Source organism: Rhincodon typus, chromosome 6, assembly GCF_021869965.1.
Source record: "Rhincodon typus isolate 14 chromosome 6, sRhiTyp1.1, whole genome shotgun sequence".
Classification (NCBI taxonomy): Eukaryota; Metazoa; Chordata; class Chondrichthyes; order Orectolobiformes; family Rhincodontidae; genus Rhincodon; species Rhincodon typus.
Genome location: NC_063337.1, coordinates 93892870 through 93907183, shown reverse-complemented (window position 1 = coordinate 93907183; position 14314 = coordinate 93892870). Strand labels below are relative to the sequence as shown.

The window sequence follows — 14314 nt, the reverse complement described above, 5'->3', positions numbered from 1 at the left end:
AAAAGTCTAATTTTACCCGTGCCCACTTATCATGTTGCATTCTATATAGATTCACAGTGTTGCTTTGTTGGTATATGTCTGTCTAAAACACCCATCAATATTAAATGGAAACATTATGATGTCACTTTTGAATCACAGTTACTTCACTGACAGACTGCTCAGAAGTATAAAAGCAATATTGATCAATGTGAAACGTTGGCAGTCTCAATAAAATGATGCAAATCTGAGGGACATTTTGGAACCAAGCATCTATTGATCTGAGTTTTGAAGTAAATGTTATTACACCCTTGGATTGTAATATTTAATTTAAATTTTGATATTAAGTGGTTTTCACTGCAGCATTGGGCCTCCATCAGGTGGTGAGAAGCCTATCTGCATATGGTTGTATTTTAAAGGTTGACAGATTTAAGTGCTAATTATGTTGTCTTTTCATATGAAGTAGACATTATCTGTTATGTCTATCTATTTGTATATATCTATTATATAATCCAGTTTGCATCCACCAGGGCCCCTCAGCTCCTGATCTCATTACAGTCCTGGTTCAAATATGGACAAAAGAGCTGAATTCTAGAGCTGAGCTGAAAGTGGCAGCCCTTGCTATCAAGGCCACATTTGACCTGGTGTGGTGTCAAGGAGCCCTAGTAAAATTGGAATCAACGGGAATCAATGGTTGGTGCAGACCTGATGGGCTGAATGGCCTCTGTCCTTCTGTAGGGATTCTATGATTCTGTGAACTGTGGGAATATCTCTCTGCTGGTTGCAGTCATTCTTGGCACAAAGGAAGATGGTTGTGGTCGTTGGAAGTTAGTCAGCTTAGATCCAGGACATCTTGGTAGGCATTCTTCAGGATTGTGTCCTAGGTCCAATCACCTTCAGTGCTTCATCACTGGCCATCCCTCCATCATAAGACCAGAAGTTGAGATGTTCACCAATTTTTGCACAATATTCAGCACCATTCAAGAGTCCTCAAATACTGAAGCAGTCCATGTCCAAATGTCCAGACAATGTCCAGGCTTGGGCTGAAAAGAGGCAAGTAACATTCATGCCACACAAATGCCAGGCAATGACTGTCTCCAATAAGAAACAATCTAACTATTGCTCCTTGAAGTTCAATGGTGTTATGATTATTGAAACCCAACCAATCAACATCCTGGGGTTACCATTGATCAGAAACTGAACTGGACGAGTCGCGTAAATACAGTGGCTACAAGAACAATTCAGAGACTAGGAATTGTGCAGCAAGTAACTCACTTTCTGACTCCTCATTATTTATTATTTATTTCTGACTGTTCATTATTTATAAGGCACAAGTCAGGCATATGATGGAATACGCTTCACTTGTCTGGTTCAGTGCAGCTTCAACAAAACACTCAAAAGGTTGACACAACAGGACAAAGCAGCCCACCTGATTGGCATCATATCCACAAACATTCACTCCCATCACCACTGATGCTCAGTAGCAGCAATTTGCACTACCTACAAGTGCACTGGAGTCCACAAATTTTGATCTTTACCATGGAGATAAACTTAAGCAATTAAGTTCTCCTTCCTTGGATCCCAAGACGAATCTCTCACCATTAGGTGATGAGAAAGTCTCTCTGTATGTACCTGCATCTCATTAGTTGCATGACTTGTCAGAATTGACTTCCCTTCCCAGTTAACACCTGCTCAATCTTGACGCTTCAGAAATTCGACTGTATAAACCAAGCGTACACCAGTCAACTTTGGTCTTCTGCTTCCAGGTCAGTGCAAGGCTTCAGTTACCTTTAGCAAAACCTTCTCAATAGGGCTTGTCTTCACTTTTGTTGTAACCTCTGCAACTGCAGTGGACACCTTTGTGAATATTAAGGCAGAACATGTACATGACCCTTCATGGAGAACAGCAAAGCACTAGCTTCAGCTTCACAGATGGCTGCTTTGCACAGAAGGCTAGGCAATCTGCTTATGACAGAGAGGCACAGATCAATGCAGAAAATAATACAGGCTGTAGGAGACAGTCAAATGCCAATGTGAAAGGGGAGCCAGACATGGCTGAAGGAACATTAGTATATTAACATCAAAGATAGTGCAGGTGCTTGCAGCTTATGTGACAAACACAATGGACGTGCGTGATGAGTGTCATATTATGTTTGGAATAGGAAAGGCAAGGTCTATGGGGCAAGTATGGAGGTACTACCACTGTCAGTCAGGCAGTTGGCCCAAAGCAAGTTCGAGGATCGGACCCTTTAATCCAGGGATTAAGCCATGGTCAGTCCTGAAAATCCAAGTAAAATCAGTATGGGTGCTGTTCATTGGTCAGTTGGGCTTGTCGTGCAAAATCAGTGTAGGAGCTGGGCCATGGTGAATCGAGATGTCCTGCAAATTGTGTCTGAGGGATGGTCAGGGTCAATTAGGGGAGTGGACCATACACCTTAAAGGGCCATCTAAAGGGCTACTCCTGTCATCAGGAGTCCAGTGATGAATCAATGCTATCCATCCGCTTTCAATTGCCACTTAATCAGCATGTTGATATACCTATGGCAGCATTCCAAGTACCTGGAGGTAGAGGGAATTGCTTAGCCCGACTGCCTGCCACTCTTCACAGTTACATCCATGTCTGGGTGGTCTTTGAGAGGAAATCGGCTTCCAGGGTGACTGAACTAAGTAGAGAACTTTTCTGTTCATATTATAATTTCATTTATTTCGTTAGCTGGCAGGTATCTGCTTGCTGTATGTCACATTCCTCAGGGATTGAGAGAGTCGAAATGCTGACTTCTTCTTTCATCTGTATTTGTGATGTCCTCAGTTCAGTGAAAGCTAAAAAAACATGCACCAAAGTTGCTTGAACCAGCATTAGTGCTAAAGTAACTGTGATACTATAAGCTGTTCTGTGACCACACACTCTGGATTGGATGTGCTCCATTGGTCTTTACATCAAGACACATAGAGTCATGGAGTGGTACAGCACAGAAACAGATCCTTTGGTCCAACTTGTCCATGCCGACCAGATATCCTAAATTAATCTAGTCCTATGTGCCAGGATTTGGCCCATATCCCTGTAATCCCTTCCTATTCATGTACCCATCCAGATACCTTTTAAATACTATAATTGTACCAGTCTCCACCACTTTCTCTGGCAGTTCATTCCATACATGCACACCAGCCTCTACGTGAAAAAGTTGCCCCTTAGGTCCCTTTTAAGTCTTTCATTTTTCACATTAAACCTATGCATAGTTTTGGACATTTCTATCCTGGGAAAAAAACCTTGACCATTCACCCTAACCACGCCCCTCATGATTTTATAAACCTTGATAAGGTCTCCAATGTTCCAGGGAAAGTAGTCCCAGCCTACTATACCACCAAGGTATCCTACATCCTGAGACTGCTTCCAATGTGCCTTAGATTCTCACTATTTGTGAGCGTGGTGGAATGAAATGAGCCTTTACTGTATCTATTTACACAAAACATAACAGTGAATAGACATTCTAAAGCAGTAACAAAAATGATTTTACTTATCCAGATACTTCCATGTTTCTTTCCAATCTGAGTGCAGAGCAAGAAATCAAGAGAGAGAGAAATAAACAGACAGAGGCTGTGTAGGAGCTGAAGAGAGAGATTGAGAAGGGGATATGGAGAGATAGAGCCACAGAAAGTGGTAGAAGTAAACTGACAGAGAGCATGTAAAGAGAAAATTCAACTGGCTTTGTAACCTCCCTCTGCCTTTTCCATGCTACACAATCACCATGTCCCCATATCCCTGTTATTTTATGCCCTCAGCCCGAAGGTCAAATTAATCTATGCATTCTCAATTTGTGGCAACGTCTGAGTTGTTAAGTGGTGAATCCTTGAGTTGCTTGGGTCTGCTCAAACTATTTATGATGTTTCTGAACTTCAGATTTCAAGACCAAACAGGTTATGGTTCATAAGGATACAGCACTTAATATTTATTAAAAATCTCATGGTTTTAAATCATCATTGTGTAGACCATCTTTATGGTTGTTGACACATTTTAAGTGCACTCTTGTATCAGCGTTTTCCATAATAAATCACAAAGTCAATACTTCTAATGAAACTGCCTCTGCAAAGACCTGACACGTGTAATTATATTCTGAGCCTGGGTGTCATTCCCTCGTCAATCCTAGAGAGACCTTTTTGTTCTCTAACCTGGGAGTTCAGAAACTATTGCTTCTAAGCCACTGCCTTGAACTCCTGTATTATAAAAAACATACCTGGAACATAAGCGCCTCTTGTTGTATAAAAATTGTCCATTTGCATCCATTCAACTAAGGAGACACTGGACTTGTGACCAGGGTCGACATCATTTCAGGATTGAACATTGTTTGTCATAGATATAGGGGCCGATTCAGGAGCAGAAGTTCCTTCTGCAGCTAGCACAGGTGAGTAGCATTGGCCCAAGGTTGATTTTTTACCTTATGACATACTCTTTTTTCTGCCATTGATTATTTATTTTGTCTCCTACTTCATTCATACCCTTCCTGATTGCTTTTCTCCATGAAAACTGGTTATATAATTAAACACATATTTATTATTATTTTTGTTTTGCTTAATTTAAAAACAGTTGCGCATGCTGGTTGCTAGACTGAAGGTTGTAAGTGATGAGTTAAGCTCAGTTAATGGCCATTGATTAAAACAAATGATCGTGCCATTCAAATGCAGGGTTCAGAATTCGATAGTGAAACAGGAATAGGCTGATTGCACAATGCCCATTTCTCCACATTCTTTGGTTATTTTTAGGTGACCCCTTGAAACTATTTTGTGAATTACTGGTGGGCTGCAGACCACTTGTTGAGAACAGCTACTCTGGCTAAATCTGCTTCTTGAGCTCCAAATAGTTTTAGTTTAACGACAAAAAGTAACATAACATCATTGATTACGTGAAAAGAAAACTTATGACTCTTAAGTACGGATTGCATTGTATCTAAGGGCTGAATTTTCCTAGCCAATGAGTGAGGTGGGCATTTGCTAGAAAGTTGGGAGAATCATGAGATTGACAGTGAGGACCTTCCTGACGTTAAGAACATAATGTCCCATTTTCCAACTAAGTGTTGAATGGTTAGATGGGATTCTTGCTGATGAGCAGCAAGAGACTTATTTGCAAGCATTAGCATGCATTCAAATCTTCATCGTTGCATCATCTTGCCTCACTGATATGCAGTTTCCATTCTTCCATTCACTAGATAGAAACTAGACAGTGACAGGGAAGTCAAAGTGGCAACCAGGCAACTCCAACTCACTGCTTGCCCCACCAGCCTTCCATCTTGAACACCAGGCAACAACATCACAGGGCACACTCTACGGGCAGCAACTGCATGCACCTCCCCCATCCACCAGGACAGCAATGTCTCCATCAGCAAACTGGGTACCAATTTCTCTCTGTCCAACATGTTGACATGAACCACAAATTGTCAATGCTTGCTCAGGTGCCAAAAATTCTGGGAAGTCCTGGCTGTGGCCAGTAATTAATGCCTGTGGCGAGTAGGAGAATACAATGTGTGGAGTGCCATAAGCACATAGTGCAAGCAAATTTGGACGACACTGCGAGAAAACATACTAGGACTCTTGGAACAAAACCCCCCATGAAATTTGCCAAATTAACACTTAGTCAATATCTGCTAAAATTCAGCCCTATGTGTCCTAAGCAATTGACCAGATGCCTTCTAACCTGCTTCAGTTTAAATCTGTAATTGGTTTTGTGGATGCAATAGCAAGGATGATCAAATAGAGAGATAACAAAATATGAATAAGAAATATTTTCACATAAGACCACAATATTGGTCAAAAGATTGCCAAAGTAAGAGTGAGGGTGACAGCACTTGTTTACAGAATGCTACAACTGCAGACAAAGAACAAATCCATAATTAAACATGCTAATCATGAAATTCTTTCTGAGATGTGTGCTTTGCCAATAATTTGCAAAGAAAAATGGAATACTGGTGCCTGGCTCACTGTTTAGATGAATTGAAAGATATGCAGTTCTTGTATTTATGTGGTAGATATGAACTAAACTTGCCACTTAAAATTGTCATTTCTATCCAAGTCTCTTTTCTTGGCATGTTAAGTGATAATTACTGTTAGTTAACTTTGTTGGCCCTGAATAATAACTTTTAGAGACATGTTTCTTCAGGTTTTTGAATGTTGTTGAACTTAAAAAAAACTTTATTTTACTTTTCTCTTAATTTAAATACCCTTTCTGTCTCTTTATGCAAAGCCTTCAGTTGTCAAAAGATCATGACTTCCAGACCTCACTATCCCTAGTAGTCTTTCCAAACTGCCATGATATCACAGAGGGCAAGTGGAAATGACAGGATGCTGGTGTGTTGTGTTGTAAACTGTATAAGAATAGACTCAGAGATAGTAGGAACTGCAGATGCTGGAGAATCCGAGACAAAGGTCTGATGAAGGGTCTAGGCCCAAAACATCAGCCTTTCTGCTCCTGTGATGCTGCTTGGCCTGCTGTGTTCATCCAGCTCTGCACCTTGTTGTCTCATAAGAATAGACTGGTTGGATTTGGTCAGTACCTTGCTTGTTGTGAACAGCTGGAAGGGATATGCTGTTTGATACCACTGTCAGTTTTTAGGACATACAGCCTACACAACTGGTATTACTTAGGCACAGAAATTCAATAATAAAGTAGCAGTGCGAGTTGTGTTCAAGTCAAAAAGACCCTCTGCCTATCATACAAATGAGTCATGCATGATCTAAATTTCAGTGCTGGTTTGATACCAGACGTATAGGATATATGACCGAAAGACTGATGGATTGTATCATATAACATATCCCTTCAGCTACTCACAACAAGCGAGGTACTCAGACATCCCATGCAAATGCAACTCACAACACAGTGTCCAACATTAGATGTGATTCTGCAATTGGACATTTGCTGGTTAATTCTAAATATGTGAAGAATTTCACTGACAACCAACTTATGATGATTGGTTGGACTTACAGTGTAAAACACTTGTGTGTATTGGAAACTACACATATTGGTGCGCGGAGACCTGTTCTTTGCATATGTACATGCACTGCACCTATTTCAACTCAACAAAATAGGTGACAACCATTCAAATCTTAATTTCTTAGGGCAATCAATCAAGCTGCCTTGTTTAAAATGTAAACAAAGCTTGATGATTAACTATCAATCATTATTAACTGGCACATTCTCCATGACATCACCTCTATGTCGGCATCCACTTGCTAACTAATCAACACTTATCTCTCACACAGTTTAAATGTTGTTTTGCACCTTAAATTGATATTTTAGAAAAATTGTCCTGATAAGTGCAAAAGGCTTCAACAAAATATGTCTTTTTTCACCAGTACAGTTTCTGTATGACCAAACGTTTTGATTACTCCCTTGATTTCCAGCTCTTCTATCTCGTTTTTCACATTGGATTTGAAGGCAGCTGGAATTTTCCTTGGCAGATACTTAGCTGGTCTTATACAGCTACTGTGAGATGGTATTTACCAGGACCACATACAACTGTGAAAATATCTCCGTAATCTTTTAGGATCTGTTCAGCAATTAATGGTTTAATGCCCTGTGAAACATTACACATCTTTTTGATGAAGGGTTACTAGTTTAAGCTTAGACTTGCTTCATCTGATTGGAGTTGATTTTGCTGAATACCTACTATTTAGTGCTGTGAATCTTCCTTCATCCCATTGCATTAGGCTTCAATCTTCAGTTGCTCTCTTGGAATGAGTATTGTTCCATTATGTGGCTCCAATATTAACATTGATGGCTTTATTTTGGGTCATCATCTTAAATTACTTCACACAAGTCATCAAAACGCATAATGTTGTATGGTTGGCTGGACAGCTGGTTTGCAATGCAGAGTGACGCTAACAGCGGGGATTCAATTTGTGTACTGGCTGAGGTTGATGTGAAGGATTGTCCTTCTTCACCTCTCCCCTCACCTGAGGTGTGGCCACCCTCAGATTAAAGCACCATGAGTCATCTGTCTCGGTCTCTCTCTCTCTAATGGGGGAGCAGCTTTAAGATCTGGTAAGATTACGGTGATTTTACTTTTATCTGACAACTTCACACTCACTTGTTGCTCTCCTACAGCAGTCATTGTTATATCAGACACAAACAATTTATCACCTTGAGACCACAGGATGCCGACTTTTATAGATGATTAATCAGAATCATTGCCCAATATTTCTCCAGTGGCCACCCTTATCGTCTTGGTTTGTTTCTTTCCACCAAAACACTTCTGTGCAAAGTGATTCAGCTTCCTACAGTTAGAGTCCTGTTTTTCTACACAGAGTATGCTTCCTTTGCGTCTGCGTAGTATCCTCTGAAATATTTAAATACTGTACTCATTTCTTCCTTGCCCCCCCCCCCCCCGTTTTGCTCTTGTCAGACCTCAGTAACCAGAGGGCACAGAATTATTGTACTTGGTAATGGAAGCAGAGGAGTGCTGGGAGAGTCATTGGTGACTCAGTGAGTTGTGGAACCTGGAATGAGTTGCACGGCAGGTTCAATAATAACTTGCAAAAGGAAACTGGTCAAAAACTCAAGTTGGAAAATTTGTAAGGCAAAGTGTGGGATGAGGTGAGGGAAAGAGCCAGTGGGTGCACAATGGGCTGAATGAACTTTTGCCCTGCAAGATTCTATGATTCTTACGGAGTTTCCAAGGAACAATGGATGCAACAAGAATACATTCACTAGCAAGAAAGGTGTCGTTTGGAATGAAGCTTTTTGTCATTTTTGTTTTTTTTTTACCTCCTGGAGGTTGCCTTTAGTTGTTTTGAGGGTGGGGGTGGGGTAAACTATTATAATCTCTTCAGTTTTTGGAAGTCTTCATGACAAGTAGTCAGGCGGGCAACCAATCAGAACCTTGGTTTTTACTCTACTGTGTAGGAATGTGATTCAAGAATTGAGATCCATTTAGAGAGAGAGAGAGACACCACAACATGTACCACTTGTGTGTGACTGAGATCTCTGTAGTTACAAGATACTTGTTTATCGCTGCACATGTAATTCTGTTTTGTAGAAGGCACGCTGACATCCGCATTATTCGGGATGTATGTGGAGTTTAGCTCAATACCTGGAGGAAAGCAATGGGCTCCTTTTTGAAAAGAATTCGCCTTTCGAGATGTTTAACGCACGAAGCCCAGTAACGACGCACACAAGTTCCCAAACCGCTCCATCCAACCAGGTTCATCCAGAGACTATATTCTGCAATCTCCAGTGAGCTCCATTCAGCCGGAGTCCGCGGCGTTCCCTGAGAGAGGCTGAGCTGAACACCACCTCTGTCCGGCTGTCGGTTATCACATCACACCGAGTGGATGCAGATTGCTGTGGGTCCTAAAGTCGGGGTTTTTTGTTTTTATATTTCTGTATGGGAGTTGAGGGTGTGCAGGGGACCGGGTGGATGGCGAAAGCAGCTCCAACTGACTGAAGTGTAACTGAATCGGATGGCCACAGGATTTCACCACGTTGCTCCGCCGTCCGGCTCTGTGTGGCCTGATTGAGAATTGCAGATTCACCAGGGGGATAAAAAAAAAGACCGTTGTAAAATACACTCAGTCCTGCAAAGAGGTGAAAGAAACAGCAGCGTTTGCACAGCCTGACGCTGGGCTGGGCACGGCACGACCTCCCGGTCCTGAGGTGGGGGCTGAACACAATGAGGATGCGATCTGGTTCTCTCTCACTTCCTCTGGGTGCAACAGATGCTCAGTAGATCCGCCACGTCCTGCTGGTTCCCCAATCGACCAACTCCTGGGCAATGCTGCTGCTGCTTCCACTGGGGATGATTCGCTTTTCGCTGTCTCCAGATTAGTATTTTGGGTTTTCTTTTCTGGGGAGGGGAGAGGGGTTGGTGGAAAGGGGGAAGGGGTGGGCGTCCTTGTTAACACACCGACTTCTTTCTCTCCCAAGACACCTTGCGCTAGAATAGAAAGAGCAGTCCCCGGTCTTCCTGCTGTTCCAATGTTGCTGTAAGCAGCATCAGTTGCCTTTATTGAGAAGTCTGAGATACTATCACGTGAGGCACAGAGTGTGAGGGATCGGAATATCATTTTCTATGCGAAATTTGGTGGCTCCAGTCAGCAGACGGACTGAGCAGAGTCTATTATGCAACCAGGAGAATCTGCATCTCAGGGTGTCTCAGCTGCTGGATTGTTCTTCGTCTAAATCAATGTGGTTTCTTTGGAATATCTTCAGCAAAGGAACGCATATGCTGCAGTGTCTTTGTGGAAAGAGTCTTAAGAAAAACAAGAGTCCAGTTGGTAAGCATTTGCTCCTTCAGATGGGCTATCGTTCTTGCTTTTTTTCTCTCTCTGTACCCCTCACACACGTACGTCTGGCAGATATTTTTAAAATTTTAAATGTAGATCCCTGGTTTCCGGGTTACTGCCTATATCTATCGAATAGAGAAGTCTGGTAAAAGGCTAAGGCTGCTTCTGACGTTGGCACTGCGGTGTAGTAGATCACTGCCGTTTCTTTGGCATTCTGACACCTTAGAAACAACCAGGGGCAAGCGTTATTATAGCTGCTACTTCACGGAAGAGTTCTTTTTCTGTGTGTGTGTGTCTTTGCTAGCAGGACGTCCCTGTTTTATTTAAACAAAGCCCTGTGTGTCATATAGTGTGGCAGTCGATAGCCCCTGGCATCCTCAGACACCTCGCGCATTAAAGTTACGTGATCTTGCTTCTCTGAAATGTAAAAACATGAATGAGTGTCAGCGCTCTTGCCATCGAAATTCACCCTCATTTCAGGTCCAGCCGTTACTGTCATAGACGAACGGTTTTCCTCGATGGAGACAGGATGAAATGCTTCTCTCTCTCCAAGCTAGTCTCCAGCTAGTTTGCAAGAACCCGAGATCGCAGCTCTCACTTGAAGGTTCTCGGTAATGCAGATATTTTTCCTCTTACTCTCTCTGAAGTCTGTGCGATCGAAGAGACTCTTGCCGCCCAATTGCAATAAAGTTTGAGTAACTCTTCGAAAGGTGCAATCCGATTATTTATTTATTTTGTTTTTGGGGAAAGCCGGAGGGGAGGGCCATGCTGTTAGTGAATATCTCGGGCTTGTGGGCAGTAACCTGCATTAAGTTGAATGATGGGATTCACCTTGTTCCTAACGCTGCATCCGCGGGGACTGTGCTTTCCCCAAAGAGACAGAAAACTGGTTAATAAAGTGCGATTCGATATGATCGAGCATTTATGGCGACGGTGAGGTTAACCCCGCACTGTGCTCATTGAGATTACTGTGAAGTGGCTCAGCTGAAGATGGGAGCAATTGGCAGGGGGTGGAGGGCGTTGGAGGAATGATTATTTCTCATATCCCGCTGCCTGACCTGATACAACCTCAGGGACACTTTTTTAGGGTCAAGCATTTATTGCAAAGCGCCCCCGCCGTGAGCTCTAATTCGGGGTGTTTGAGGCAAATCCGACAGCAATTCAAACAGAGCCTGTTCTCCATCATTTAGCTCTTATTTAAATATGTAAAACTTTATAGAAAGCCCAAGGGAAGTTGGGCAGGTAAACTCTAGGTAGCTCTATCTCGTGAACCCATCTTGTTAGTTCTGCAGTGTCTGCCTTTCAGGGAAGGCGCGGACTGTTGTTTCCACGGATATTGTTGTTGATGCGATGTCCTGGAATCTACCTCTGTCCCGCTTCTTATGGAACGAGAGTTTCCAACGCATTCCTTTTATTAAAACCAACTGACTGCAAGATGTGTGTGTGTGTGTGTTTGATCATTTATACTTCATCGTATACCTTTGACTCTTGCTGAGGAGACAACTCAAAAGGGAAAGTGGCCTAAACACCATTCATTATTCAAACTTAACGAATATTTTTAAATGAGAAGGAAAAGCTGGAGTCCAAGGCGGAGGGGTTTTGTTGACGGAATTGCTGCTTTCTGCAGCATTAATTAAATTAGTGGATCAGTTAAAAAGAAACATCCAGTTGCAAAGACGCGGTAAGAAAGCAACTCCGACACCCCACGTTGAGGTGTCAGTGAATTTTGTGATTTGGGACAAAAAAGAGAGGCAAATTTCATTTAATCTTCTACATTCAGGAACCCAAGCGAAGCCGATTTGACGTAACTGCCTTCCAGCTTATTATAGACTTGTTTTAGTCATGGATTTCCTCATTTACATTTGAGCCTTATTCCAATTCAGTCTGGGTCTGCATTACGTGTTTCGTTACATGGCGGCGCCCCTTTATCTGAGAAAATGTTTATTTTACCACAGATGCATCGCTCAGGTGTTACTAATAATACAAATCTTTAGATCTTTTGTTTAGATGAGGATGCAATCCCTCCGCAGGGGCTGTGTCTGTTACCCCGCAAACATCGGCATATCCTGCATTTGCTTGAAGTTTACGGAACATTGCATTTGAGCTGAACGACCCTTCTCCTGCAACATGTCTCGAACAAAGGCAAGTCCAAATGGATGCACAAACCAACCAAAAGGCGCCCGCTTTCCTTTACCAGCGATTACTGCAAAGCCCACTCTTCCCTTAGTACTGCATCACATTGATTTACCTCGCTCTCTGCAAACTGCTTGCTGTCCACCCAGGAATGCAGCCGTACGTACAACATACGAGCATTGTACGCACATCCACAATTCAAACAGTGTCTTCACACGTAATCGTACGAGTAATGTGTGTAAACATGCTATTGTGTCCCATATTTGGAACGCACATAGACACCTATCCTACACAGGTAGAAATATCTTACGTGCAGCGGGGACTGAACATAAATGTGGCCCCCTAAGATAGACATGTACGTCCCGGGAATATTTGATCCGTCAAATATGTGTATTTTATGTGAAAACTACATGGCGCAGGCTCCTCGTTTCTATATACAATACTACATTTTACCTATCAATTGTGGAAATTTATAATGAGACTGTTTCTTTATGCCTTGTGAATGCGACCATAAACAGCAGTCCCATCTATTTCCTCTCGATCCTGGCTATTCTCTTACCGTGTAATGCAGTATAGTAAATACAGTAAGTGCCGCATGCTGTAGTGTTTTCATTTGCTGGTGTGTGGTGGCAGAGAGCCTTATCTTGCCCAGCTATTCCCCTGCACTCGTTGCTTACTTCCAGCCTGCACTCGCTGCGACAAAACCTTCATGTTGTTAAACAAACAGGGCCTTGGTAGCAGAGTCGGGATCTCGCGGGGGAGTAAACGATTGCTGCCAAAACCCGATTGATGGACTCTTAAAAAACAGCCTTGCATTGTACAAAAAGTCAAATCTGAGAGAGAGGGGGAAAAGGCAAGGACGGGGAACAAAGCATTCAGGGAAAGTGCGATTTCTCCGCTCAATCATTAATTGTTAATGTTTTATGAAGTTTCTGTCTAAATAATCTCTCCCCCTTTTAACTTCCACTTGTTAATATATAATTCCCGCGGTGCCTGGTTCTGTTTATCTAATAAGGGCAATGGAAAAATTCAGTGATTCTAATTGAATGCTGGTGATTGGTGGAGTACTGTACTCCACACAACATCTTGACCCCAACAATCAGAATCCATCATTGGGAATGATGGACCCATCTAAGGGATAACCAGTCTTGAGCAATAATGAATGGATTTGCTTGCATCAACACAAGTCATGCCAACATAATTCATTGTTGATATACAATTATGATAATTTATTGTCTAACACCAGGCAGGTAACCCATTGCACAAAGGATCAAAGCAGTATATAAGAGGAAACTGTTTTCAGTGGTCGGACTATTGGTAACTGGAGGGACACAAATTTAGGTAATTGCAAAAGAATAGGGATGATGCAGAGGATTTTATTTACATAGCTGGTGATGATCTAGACTACACTGCTTAAAAGTTTGGTGAAATTTGATTCAATACTATCTTTCAATGTGAATTTGGATATCAATTTGAAAAAAAGGGGTTGTGGAAAGATGGGTTTTGCAACATTTGCATAACTCAAAGATTTGATATGATGAACTAAATGGACTCTACTGTTAGATCCTTTATTTACACCAATCTTAACATTTGCAAATTGATCCAGTGTTACATAAAACAAGGGCCACACATTTAACTGAATCTACTTGTTCTGTAACAGACGTCAACTTCAAAACTTAGTGTCTCAAGCTGTCTCTATTGTTTATCATCTCCTGTTCTTGTTCCTCAAGTTATATTCTCCTTTGTATAGTGTAATGATTAAATAATGTATGGCTTTTTTCCTAGGTCATAGGATAATGAGAATGAATCACAGTTGAATTTAAAAATCCATTCCATTAAATGATCATGAAATATAATTAATCGACTGTATCAAAACTTTTCTCTTAATCCCAATCAAGGAAACTGGTATTAATCTAAATTTTAAAAACTTCCAAGA

The 14314-nt window shown here is 41.8% G+C and overlaps 1 protein-coding gene across 1 annotated transcript in view; it reads left to right on the top strand.

Moving 5' to 3' along the window:
* The first annotated feature begins 10031 nt into the window (after positions 1-10031).
* Positions 10032-14314, top strand: part of fgf14 (fibroblast growth factor 14) — a 458969-nt gene continuing 454686 nt past the window's right edge. The window contains exon 1 of the mRNA XM_048597976.1: positions 10032-10236. Coding sequence (XP_048453933.1) covers positions 10032-10236 — 205 coding nt within the window. The remainder of the gene's footprint in view (positions 10237-14314) is intronic.